The 12,554-nt window shown below is 44.6% G+C and overlaps 1 protein-coding gene, 1 long non-coding RNA gene and 1 other non-coding gene across 5 annotated transcripts in view; 1 reads left to right on the top strand and 2 right to left on the bottom strand.

The window, feature by feature from the left end:
* Positions 1 to 2,853: 2,853 nt before the first annotated feature.
* LOC118534898 (U6 spliceosomal RNA) lies at positions 2,854 to 2,956 on the bottom strand. Its single transcript, XR_004916945.1, has one exon. It is a non-coding gene; the product is annotated as a U6 spliceosomal RNA (small nuclear RNA).
* Positions 2,957 to 8,480: 5,524 nt separating this feature from the next.
* Positions 8,481 to 9,937, bottom strand: LOC118534892 (uncharacterized). The gene is made up of 3 exons (XR_004916942.2): positions 9,818 to 9,937; positions 9,440 to 9,587; positions 8,481 to 8,582 (listed from the first exon to the last, which is right to left on the bottom strand). It is a non-coding gene; the product is annotated as an uncharacterized LOC118534892 (long non-coding RNA).
* A 95-nt stretch (positions 9,938 to 10,032) lies between these two features.
* RNF138 (ring finger protein 138) overlaps positions 10,033 to 12,554 on the top strand; it is a 35,900-nt gene continuing 33,378 nt past the window's right edge. The window contains exons 1-2 of one of the 3 annotated variants that reach the window (XM_036090966.2): positions 10,033 to 10,144; positions 10,474 to 10,671. In XM_036090966.2, the coding sequence (XP_035946859.1) occupies positions 10,562 to 10,671 (110 nt within the window). In that variant the 5' untranslated portion in view covers positions 10,033 to 10,144; positions 10,474 to 10,561. Of the gene's footprint in view, positions 10,145 to 10,402; positions 10,672 to 12,554 lie in introns of those variants that run through there. The other 2 variants (XM_078060465.1, XM_036090967.2) reach the window with 2 other exon arrangements.

The raw sequence follows: 12,554 nt of genomic DNA, 5'->3' as shown, positions 1-12,554 counted from the left end.
GGCAGGGGATGGCATTTCTTTTTACCCTCACAGAGCCTCACTATAAACTCAATCAATACATGTGTCTTAGTATCCTAGGGCTGTCATAATAAAATACTTTATACTGGGTGGCTTAAACAACAGAAATGTATTTTGTCAGAGTTCTGGAGGCTGGAAGGTCCAACATCAAGTTGCATCAGGGTTTGGTTTCTAGTGAGAGCTCCCTTCCTGGCTTGCAGATGGCCACCTTCTTGCTGTGCCCTCACATGGCAGAGACAGAGCACGAACACTCTTATAAGGGCACTAATCCCATCATGAGGGATCTGATATATGATATATATATATATATATATGTAATTTAATATACCTTTAAGTGTATTTCACTTTGTCCCTTTGATATTTTTAATAATGTATGCAAAAAGGTCAAAATCTGGGGTGCCTGGTGGCTCAGATATTTAAGCGTCTGCCTTCGACTCAGGTCATGATCCCCAGGTCCTGGGATCGAGCCCCGCACTGGGCTCCCTGCTCAGCAGAGAGTCTGCTTCTCCCTCTCCCTCTGACTTTCTCCCTCTGACCCTCCCCTCTGCTTGTACTCTCACACTCTCGCTCTCTCTCCCTCTCTCTCTCAAATGAATAAAAAAATCTTTTTAAAAAAAGTCAAAATCTTATAAGTAAACTCATACTGTCCTTTGACAGTATTTCAAAAGCGTCTTCTCCAAATATTGTCTTGAGGCATGCTAGCTTGAAAACTAACTTAAAGAGAGAAATAATAACTTTCTAATTAAAAAATTGTAATCATCTAGTCCAACTCTTAGAAATAGAAAATAGAATGGTGGGGCACCTGGGTAGCTCAGTCGGTTAAGTGTCTGTCTTCAGCTCACGTCATGATCCCAAGGTCCTGGGAGCGAGTCCCACATCTGGCTCCTTGCTCAGCGGGGAGCCTGCTTCTCCCTCTGCCTGCCGCTCCCCCTGCTTGTGTTCTCTCTTTCTCTCCGTCAAATAAATAAATAAACTCTTTCAAAAAATTTTTTAAAAATAAAGAAAAAAGAAAATAGAATGGTGGTTGTTAGGGGCAAGAGGGAGGGGGAGTTGTTGGTCAATGGATATAGAGCTTCAGTTTTTATTTTTTAATTAACATATAATGTATTATTTGTTTCAGGGGTACAGGTCTGTGATTCATCTGTCTTACACAATTCATAGCATAGAGCTTCAGTTTTAAAAGATAAAAAAGTTCTAGAGAACCATTGCATAACAAGATGTATATGGTTAACACTAGTAAACTATGCATTTAAAAACGGTTAAAATGGTAAATTTTATATGTTTTTTTTTACCACAACAAACAAACAAACAAATAAACAAAATTGGTGTGTGGGTAAACCAAATACCATGGTGTATATATAATCCTGTGCCACCCAGTTTGGAAAATTATAATTGTCAGTGAAATTTAGGAAAGAAGTATCATCTCACTGGTAAAGTTCTTGAGATTTCAAAAATAAAGTATTTAAATATAGAGACTGAACAACTCTCCTCCCTGTTGCTATTTTTTCCACCCACTGGTCTCTCTCCAGACTTGGGATAAAGGTTAAGACACACAGTAGATATTTATTGTTTTGAGTCACCAATCTGGGTTCGTATCACTTAATTATAGGATTTTTGAAGGAACTCTTAAGACAAGAAGGCAGTTTTTGTTCTTATTGTTGGTGCTGTTGTTATTGTTGTTTTTCACACTACTATCTTAAGCTCAAATAATTTAGCATTTGGGGACCACTATGAGGGAAGTATGCCTGAGGCTAAAGTGAATCCAAGAAAAGCAGAGCCAAGAGGAAGTGAAAAACTAAATCCTGATGATATCTTTTGAGCGTCTGGCTTCAAACACACATCATCTTGGCTTTACCATCTTGGCTTTACCACTGGAATTATGTGAACTAGAGAATTCTATTTATTGCTTAAGCCATTTTAATACTTGGATTTCTATCACTTACAGTGCAAAGAAACTTGACTAATATGGATTCCTCGCAATACTTTTTCTGCATTCTTAAAATGCATTTCCCCCATTACCTAGTTCAAGTTGGATTCTGTAATATACAACCTCAGAGTCCCAAGTAATATAGACATCAATACCAGAAGTGGGATCATTGTTTTAGATCGTCAGAGAAAATGCAGAACTAGCTGAGCCGTGGCTCAGTGGGGGGTTGGGGCAGTACAGACTCCTGCATTGTAGGGTGAGAAAATAAGATTTTGTATGTAGATATAAAGCAATTGCCAACACTATATCCTTAAGTTTCTTGCTTAAGGCATATGGCTATGAAGGGTAAAGCTTTAGAAAACTTAGTAGCAAAAGGTCAATGGGTCAGTCTGCTAGTTATCAGTCTATTAATTCAAAGTTCCAAATTTATTCTTTTTGCTTGCTGTGTGAAAATAGATTTGGGCCCTTAAATGATTTTCCTTTGCCAGCTGGCATAATAATAGGTCTTTCCAACAGAGGGCACTAGAGAGAAATTGCAGGAAGAAAAGGGTTTTGTTTCCCAGTTCTGGTTTGCTTGCTTCCCATAGCACACAGGGCCAACCCCAGCTTCTGCAGTGCGCAATGGCCAGCAGCACCCACAGACTGCATCTTCCTCCAAAGTCCCCCTGGATGGTTTTGTAAGGGGGATGGAATGTCTCCATGAGACATGTCTCTGTGAACAGCTTTCCCTTGCATCCTAGAGGATACATTTCCAGCAAGTTCTACCAGCATGATACCACAGAGACTTCTCTGCCATCTGGTGAACCACAGCTGAGTCCTCTCCAGCAAGGTCTGGATGTCCATCCTACTGGTGGTGGGGCCCTTCTCTGGGTACTCTATTTCAACTCTCTTTTAATTTTTTTTTTTTTTTTAATATGGAATGCTTCATGAATTTGTGTGTCATCCTTGTGCAGGGGCCATGCTAATCTTCTCTGTATGGTTCTAATTTTAGGACATGTACTGCTAAAGCAAGGATTCAAGCCTATAGTCTTCACTGTCCTCTTTACTTCTTATACCAATCCCCTATTAGAGTGAAAAAAATTTTATATTAAAGTTTCTCTCGTCAAATTACTGTGTGATCTCTCTCCTCATTGTACCCAGACTGATAAATCAGATTATGCTGATTTTTCCTGAGGACCTTCAATAAGGTACAACAAAAAATTTGCATGCACCCATCAAGATTTTCCTGAATGTGAGCAGAAAAAAAGGGGAGTTGGGAACTAATAATGTTGAGGTCCAAATCAAGACAGACCGAAGTGCAGAGAGGTCGAGTTCTCTGACTCGCTTCACCTTCTCCGCATAAGACTGAAATGCTGACTGAGGAAGTGGGAGATCCTGTCAACTACAACGGGGAGGGATTAATGGAGAATGGGGGGTACCCTGATACATGGGGCCACACCCCAGTGCCTCATACTGGGTCCCCTCCTGACAAACAGTATGACACTGCCATTGCAAACTACACTGGCCTGGAATTCAGTTTGGGGGCAGGGTGCTATTCTAGAAGAGAAAGAAGAGTTCTTTGCCATTCTAGACAGTTTCTTCACCCACACTGTCCTGAATAAAGTTTGTCAAACAAAGTGCACTGTGTATGTGTGGAGCCCAGAGTTGCTGCTAATGGACAGAAAATCTATGAGTATAGCCCAGCCTTGGCTCTTCCACTGAGCCGCCATGCTGACCTGATAAAGTTTTTGGTGTTTAATTTTAGTAAGTTGCCGTAAAATGAAACTGATAGGTGACTATGGTTTTATTCTAACCGTAGCACCAGCAAAAACCACACTATGTAACAGGCCTGTGATGCACTAAACTCAATGGCACAGAATGTCCTAATTCCTTAGATGGCCTCAGGCCATTTTTGCACCCCATACTGTTAACAAGTCAATTGCAAATGAAATACACCCTTCTCTTTCTCCAAACAGGTTGTCTATTCTCATGTCCTTTTAGGTGTACCCTTGGTGATAGGAATGATTCCAGCAGGCAATATCAGAGAGCCACATTAGTTGACAATAGAATTCTCACCACTGTCAAGTCAACCAAATGATACCAACAAGTGGTTCTCTGCTTTGCTTCATTAACTCCGTCCAGCAGCAAATATCCTGTGATTTCTTCCCCTCTCTCCATGTTCTAAATGGAAGTTTTCATAGTAGCTGTAGTTACTCTGCATTGTGGTACGTAAGAGGTGGTGGATAGGGATTACATTTATGAAATAGTCTAAGGCTGTAGGATCATGAGATATTACAACTGGATCAGATTAAGACTCAACTAAAGAAATAAATAAATTACTTGGAGACACTGGACTGGAAAAATAGTGGTCTCATGACATCGCCTCTAGGAACATAGCTGGAAGCTACTTTGGATTGTGTCCTTCTGAAGAAGTAGTATATGTGTATGTATTAAGGAGGAATGGCTGGAATAATTGAACTTTATGTATAGAAAGAAAGGTGTATATTTCTGCTGGAGGGTTCTTCTATTTCTCTAAGAATTAGGCTTTGTTTGCTTTTTAAAACTGGTGTCAGGCTTTTGCCTCCACTGTTATGCTGGAACTAATCTTGTTATAGTTGCCTTTATCCAAGCTACGAGCCCAGAGGATGTCGATAAATGTGTGAAGTAAAGGAGGTGGGGGGGGGGGAAGGAAAAAGAAAAAAGGCCGGGGTGGGAGTGGGGGGGAGAAAAGAAAGAGAGAGGTTTTAACCTTAAATTTACATATTTCTCTCAAAGATGAAAAAAACCCAGCAACATCAAAGAAAAGTTGAAATGTGAGTTAATTTGTTGGACTCTATTGCCATTTCTGGTCTAATCTATGGCTCTGCTTCCTAGGACAGCATAGTTTAGTCCATGAAACAATTTTAGCTGCATTCAAAATATGTTTCATTTTTGGTTTGGCTTCTCTACCGACTGGCTTTCTCCACTTGGGCAAAGGAATGGGGTGCTGTCCATCATGTTAATATACCTTCTAATGTAAGGCACTAATAGAGACTGACTAGAAGAGAGGGATCTCAATTTTACCAATTTAACAAATTTAAATTTAACAAATTTATTCAATTTACTCAATTTAACCAAAATGTAAAATAATTACCCTGGAGAGAGTATAACTGGCACAGGTTGGTACTATATCCCCTCCATTGTAATCAACTATAGCATGGAAGCTGGATTCTACAGGATAAATAGGGCCACTAGGGCTGCGAATAGGAATATTAGTACCAATGACAGCTGTCCGTAGTATGTAAAATACTGCTGATAGGAAATTCAGTGTTATGAAATAGCATGAAAAATGCATATTCATAATGACATTTATGAAAGAGTTGAAATATAACTGTCCCAAACTGGGGTGGACTAAAAAAGGGTCAATTCCCTTATTTTTCCATACTTGATATTATTAATCTCACTTTGGAGTTTCTGTTTGTGTTAATTTGCAGAGTTACTAGGAGAGGATTTAAACTCACAATGACAAGTAACTCGGTCCCGTCCCCTCTCTCTGGGGAAGACGAACCACTTCCGCAGTGTTTCATCCTCCTTTGCCTTCCTATCTTCTCCTACAGTGTTGATTCTGTTCGGAAAATCCATCGGGGGCCCATCAGGAAAGAGAGCTCTCAGTAAGTAGTTCAAAAGAGGATGTTTAATATGGAAAACAATTACAAAGATCTCAGGAGGATGGAAAGACCATGTGTGAGAGCAAGGCAAACACAGAAGCCACTGAGAAAAGGCAGGGACTGCCCAGCAGGCTCCGGGACCCGAGAGGGAAGGGTGGTCTTCCAGAAGTTGAAAACCTGGAAGAAATGAAGCCACAGCCAGAAACAGAGAGAGAGGGAGAAATGCCTTGGCTGCTTCCTTCTAGTGTCTCACCAGTGTCTGCCATTGGCTGAGTACAGACAGAAGTCAGTTGGCAATGGAAAACGGGAAACCGTCTGTAAGGGTCAGCTTCAGCAATACACCTACCAGAGCACGTGACAGGTAGGGAAACAGATCTGATGGTCAACCAGCAAATGTTTGGCTCAGATTCTTTGAGCTACAAGTAACAAAAGAGCCAACTGAGAACGGTTTCAAGTAGAAAGGCTTAACAGGAGGTAGGACAGGTTCAAGGTTAACTAGATGATTAGTATGGCTCAACTACACTAAGGACCTGCCTTCCTTCCATCTTTCTGCTCCGCCATGGTCAGCATATTGGCTTATTCTTTGGTGTGTTCTTTTCACAGTTTCATGATGGTTGCAGAGTCCCAGGCAGCACACCTGGACAAGGAAATATTCAGATCTAGCATGGAAGTGTTTATTCCTATTTTTTGTTTTTTAAATCAGCGAAGAAAGGCACTTGCTGAAGCCCCTCAGAAGAATTCCCCTCATACATCCTTGGTCATAACTGAATCACATGCCCAGGCTTAAACTACTGACAAGAAGAAATGACCCATTCAAGTTGGTTCATCTCCATCATGGTATTTCCCCTTGAGCTGGGGATGTCCTCCTGAAGGACACAGCCAGGAAAAAAAGAGAAGATACCTGAACAAAAATCATGATTTGTGAGAGTGGGGGATGGGAACAGGGTTTATAAGTGTTTGTTGATGGGAACATTGTGCCCTGTATGGTTTCCCTTTCATATTTTTATTCACTTGACCTCCCTCCTACTCAGCCTGAGGCATCCCTCTGCCTGTGTGTGTGTTGGGGTGAGGTGGGGAAAAGAAGAAATTAGGATTAACTCATCAGGAATGTAAAGAATGTTGCTCATTTTTTTTTTTTTTTAAAGAACATTTCCAAAACAGACTTAAACAACTAAATTGTATGCCTTCAGCAAATAGGTTATTTATGTACATGGTCAGGACTAATGTTAAAAATATTTAACAACTGGAACCAAATGGGCACTGGCCACTCAGGCAGACTACTGCCCAATCAGAATGGGCAAGCTGAAAAGGACTAGCAGAGCTGCACTGGTGCAAACCAGCTGAATGTTGACACTGCACATGGTACCAATTAAAAAAGATCCCAAAGGGTAGACAGGGAAACGCGAGCCTCCCTCCCATTCCATCCCCCAGCTTCCCAGTTCGCTTCTTCAAAGGCAAGCAACTACTTTTACCAGCAAAACAGACTTTTGACGTTCTGTAGTAAGACAAAGCCAGGCTTTGTGAAGAAAGAAATTAATTTTCTAAATTCATTTATCTCCTCTTTTAGTATGTTAATTACCTGGCCACGCGGACTTGGCTGAAGAGTTTTGCATAGTGTGGGGGGGGCGGCAATCAGCAGTAAGCAGCAAGGTAGAAAGGTCCATTCTTTCCAGTCCAAGGGTTTGTGGTTGGAAAAGAAAGGTGGAATAGGGGAAAGGTGTATTAGATAGGTTGAGGGGAGTGGTGAGGGTTGGGGAGCTGAGAGCACACTGCCTTATTGGTTGTGCAGAACCAAGCTAGGGGTCACCACTTTATGCAAATTCAGTGACACGGGATGTTTAGAAGGAATGACTCTCCCTCCCAGAGTAAGAGAGGAGAGGGCCCCAAGGGATGCCATGGACAGTAGCTGTGTTGAGAGCAGAGCAAGAGGGGCCTTCCATGTTGAGGATCAAGAAACTGAAAGAGCAGTAGAGATTCAGAGGGTTCTACAGTGTTGGTGAGGCTGAATCAACCAGGAAATGCCACAGGGCCTTGACCCAGCTGAGACAGGCAGGAGTAGTCTTTACCAGCAAGTACCAGCAGCAGAATGCCCAGCACACATTGCATCTCAGAGACGAGTCAAAATCAGCCTCCCTGCAGAACAGTCCAGCAAGAATTCAAAGAAGACCTTACAGATGTCAGGACTGAGATTCTCCAACAGTGTCTCAAGTTCATGTCAGCTACCCATTGTCCTCCCTCTTATCATTCCAGATGCCATTTTGAGGGGGGCAGACTGAGAGAGATGGAATATTAAAAGCTTAAGTGTTTTAACCAAAATATAAAATAATTAAATTATTGCAACAGAATAAATTTATCAAGTTGGTGTAATATGTAGTTTTCCCCCTATTATCCAAAGGCTGAGGATATTTTATTTACACAGTTGAAGGTATTTTGAGTAAATCTGTGACATTGCCATAAAAATATCACATAATTTTTCATATGAAATGCTGCCAAGACAGCAGATTGTGTCTTTTGGCCATTATGGTTTATTTGTCTAAGCTTAACACTCAGAGGGTAACCACATTTTCCTTATACCCACATTTTTGATGGGTTTCCACATACTAATAACTGTATGCTTACATGTACCCCCAAAATGACTTCTTAGAATATATGAGGAAGTAACGCAAACATGTTTGGATTAGGGCATGAGTAAAGCTGCCAGAGAAAGAGTGAAGCAAATAAAATTAAAGTCACAAAATTAATGTTCTGGTTAAGGATTGCCACTGTGTAAAGGGAAACACTCTATTCAACAGAAAATACACTTTACTTCCTAAAGTGGTCAAAATGAGTGAGATATGATTAGAAATCTACCATCAAAAAGGTGAAGTTTGAAATCCAAGAACCATTTTATAAATAAATTTGAAAAGTACCTGGACTACTGCTTTTTGGTGTGCCTCCTGTCAAGTGCTCTTTCTCCTCCCAGGAAAACCGGAGCTAAAATTAGCTTTCCTGCTCTGCCTCCACTAGTCTTTCTAGGAAGGAAAGGGAACAAAAGTACAAAATGTTGTAGTTTGGTAAACAAAATTAGCTGTTCATTGGACAAACAATTCAGTGAGTATTTTTCTAGGAATTGTCATTTTAAGATGCACTTTAAGACCCATTTCCTTCATCAGGTTTTCTCTAAACCCATACCAATCTAGTCATCCCACTTCCCATCCTCATTATAGTCACTGTTTATGAAAAACAATACTTTGGCAAATACCATTTTTTTGTCTTTTTATATTGTTAGACACCCAAGAATGTAAACTAGTTGAGAGCGAAGTTCATGACACCAGCATAACATCTAACAGTTCCCAAGACAACGTAGACAATGAATGACAGATTTGAACTAACTATTCAGTGGCTTCTGTTTATGATTCACTGACACTGCGGTGGAGAGCTTCAACGAAGCCTGGTAATGAAATCTTTTTTCTTGTCTGAAGCGAATTGAGGATGCTTTATGATGTTCCAGATTTTCCTTAGCTCCTTTCATGTGGTTGTGACCCCATCTTACAGATTTATCAATTGTGTGGATATATCTGGGAACCAAGGACCCATTTAAAAAAATATAAACATTTAAATTAGTGAATAACGTTGGTGAAATGCTTAGATCCATGCTTCTACCTCACTTTTCTTCAAAGCTATCAAAAGCCAAACGTGTTGGTGGTAGAAGACTGCATCTGCGACTGTAACTCGTCAGACTGTGTTAAGGGCGAAAGTTCAAACCCTCTCAAGGGAGCTTATTTTTAATTTTTCCTCTCCAAAGGATCAAAATCCCATAACGGAAATTACTTGCTTCGTAACACATCTTGACATACATTCTGTCAAGGGCAAATAGTAAGGACCATACCTTTAACATTAGACAACGATATTTTTTGAGGAAAAATTCCTGAAAAACCCAATATATTTGATTGAAGCGGTGAGAAATGGAGTCCCGCCGGACGGAGACTGAGGGGGATGGGTACAGGTGGGCACCCAGCCGTTGATGTCACAACCTGCTGCGGGAGACACGCGCCGGTTGCTATGCAGGCCGCCCTCCCCACCCCGCCCTCTCCTCACTCTCTGTCCCCCTGTTCGTCGCCCTCTTGTGTTCGGTGACCCCCCGGGCTGCCTGCAGGCACCGCAATGCCACGGGAGAGCTGCTGAAGGGGGCGGTGGGATCCCGGTGCACCGTGAGCCTCGGGCCCGGCCCCCTTTCGGGCCGATGAACACTGAGCACTCCGCTCACCATTCCCCTCCCGGCCTCCGCTACGAAGGCGGCAGCGGCCGGACAAGAAGCCCGGGGACAGCGCAGGGCCACTTCTCCACCAACCGCGCCTGGAAAGCAGCTCTCTCAGCGGCGCGGCTCCGGGACTCCTAAGTGAGCCGCTACGCAAGCGGAGTGGAGGGGCGGGGCGGGGCGGTGTGGGGCGGGGCAGGGAGCCGCCAAACTGGGTGGGTAGAGGCCGGCAGCGGGACGGCTGTGCGGCCGGGGGTGGGGGTGGGGGTGGGGGCAAAGGAGTCGGAGGCGGAGAAGACGGCCGGGGGCGGAACCGCGGCCGCCTCGTGGAGCCAGGTAAGGGAGCGGCCTCGCGCGGGAGGCCGCCGGCTGGGGACGGCTGGGCGGTCGCCTTCCTTCCCGGGCGGAGGGGCGGCCTCCCGCCTGCTCCGAGCCGGCGTGGAAGTGAAGGTGAAGCCACTGGCTGCTCTCTCCACCGCCGCTTCCCGCCTGGCACTGCCTTCCCGGCCTGCCCCAGCGGGAGGAGCAGCCCCAGGGGGCCGGCCCTAGCCCGGCGCGTGCGGCCCTAGCGACTCCGCGTTCGGCCCCGCCCCGCCCCGCCCCGCCCCCTTCCTGGCGCGAGCGGCTTCCTGACGCGATTCCCCTCCCCCTCCGGGTTCGCGAAGGGAGTCGGGCCCCGGGCTGCCACCGCCAGCTTGGCCGCTGTCGCCGCCACCGCTGCCGCCATCTCCTTGATTCCCCCCATCCCCCGCCATGGCCGAAGAGCTCTCCGCGGCCACGTCCTACACCGAAGATGATTTCTACTGCCCTGTCTGTCAGGAGGTGCTCAAAACGCCCGTGAGGACCGCGGCCTGTCAGCACGTGTGAGTAGACGCCTCCTCCCCCGCGCGGAGCCGGGTGGTCGTTTAGGCCCCGCATCCAGCCCCGGACCCTCAGCTGCGGCCTGGCGGGAGCAGAGCCCACCGCGACCTGCCCGAGCGCCCCTCGGCGCGGAGGGCGCGTTCCGGCCCGCCCTCCTCCCGAGCTCGGGGCCAGCTTCCTGGGCCGGCCCCTCTGCCCGAGCCCCCCGGCCCCCCGGCCCCCGGGTATCCCTCCCTTGCTTTCGCGCCCCCGGGGCAGTGGCCGGGCTCGTCCCGGTCGTGTCTTCAGGCCCGGGAGGAATTGCAGGGAACGTGGAGCCTTTTTGTTTCCTAGCAACCTGAGTGAAGGCTGGGGTGTCGAGTGTCAAAACCGGCCGAAGGTGCGGGCACCAGCCTGCTCCCCGCAACTACCTCCTCTCTCTGACCTGCCCTGCTTTAAAGTTTTCCCTTCTTTGAGAACCCTGGGCCCATTCTTTCCAGGTCCAAGGAGTCTTACCTAACTTACCTTTCAACCCTGCTTCACAAATCACCCTTGAATCTCTTTCCTTTAAAATTCGGTACATGTTGGAATGATCTAGAATGGGTTTTCTTCTCTCATGTTAGAACTGACAGGATTTCCGGGTATTGAAGTGATAGTTTCCCTTTGTTTTACCCTTCTTATTTCTTGGTTACTACGAAGGTGGGGATAGGAAAGGAAGATTGCTGTTTCATGGAATGAACTGAAGATAAGGCAGTAACTCCAGGGGTGAGGGAGAACACAAAGGGATTAGGTGAGGTGGCATGGTGCTGTTTGATTTGGCATATTTATAGGAAGAACTTCGATAATTTTACAGACGGCTAGAGTGTCAGTAGGGGTTGGCAGGAGCCCTTCTTGTAAAGATACATAGCACATCTGACAAACCTGGCTGCTGATCAGAGTCCTTGGGGAACTTTTTAAGTAAACATCCCAATACCCAGGCTCCATTCCAGATTTACAAAAGAATTTCTGGCAGGTGAAGCTTGGAAATCTTTATTTGAAAAAATACACTCAGATTTGAAAGTTTTGTGTGCTTGCAAATAGCTGAAAAGAGTAGAACAAGTTTATAAATATATTTCTTCGACTTTTTTTTTTTGGAGAGATAGGTTCTGTAATTTTGTAAAGAATGGATTGAATTTGGGGTTCTTCAGATATTTTATTATTGTTTGATACTCATTTTTCTCACTCTTATCCTCAATCTTTTTTTTTTTTAAGATTTTATTTATTTATTTGAGAGAGAGAGAATGAGAGACAGCATGAGAGGGAGGAGAGTCAGAGGGAGAAGCAGACTTCCCGCCGAGCAGGGAGCCTGATGTGGGACTCGATCCCTGGACTCCAGGATCATGACCTGAGCCAAAGGCAGTCGCTTAACCAACTGAGCCACCCAGGCGCCCCTCTTATCCTCAATCTTGACTGCACTATTTACCTTACTCCTATTCTGCAGTTGTTGTGTGAGCTAGGAGTATGTGACTTCATTATAGGAGTTGTGCCAGTTATGTTTTGCTATGTTATGGGAGGTGAATGACAGTCTGAAATTGCTTTGTTATTTGATTCAACAAATGCAAGTTATTAAGAGAAGTATTTTGAGATGTTCAGTGCACAGTATATAACTTTTTGGCCTTTAATCTGTCAGTATTCATTATTGTAACTTGATGCCTTTCCTGTGCTTGTGCTGGCAGTGGGTGGACAAAAAGGAGGGTAGGAGGTCAGAGTGAGAGGAAGTAGGTGTTTCTGGACAGAATCGTTTCAGTTACTCTTTGGGTCATTGACCTCATAGAACTCATTGTAATCTTCAGCTCTCCTTAAAATTCCATGCAGTTTGCTCTAGTTTACTTCCCTTGTGGGACATTTTAAATCAGACTAATGTGGC

The sequence above is a fragment of the Halichoerus grypus genome, chromosome 13 (assembly GCF_964656455.1).
Source record: "Halichoerus grypus chromosome 13, mHalGry1.hap1.1, whole genome shotgun sequence".
Taxonomy (NCBI): domain Eukaryota; kingdom Metazoa; phylum Chordata; class Mammalia; order Carnivora; family Phocidae; genus Halichoerus; species Halichoerus grypus.
This window is presented reverse-complemented; position numbering and strand designations above follow the sequence as displayed.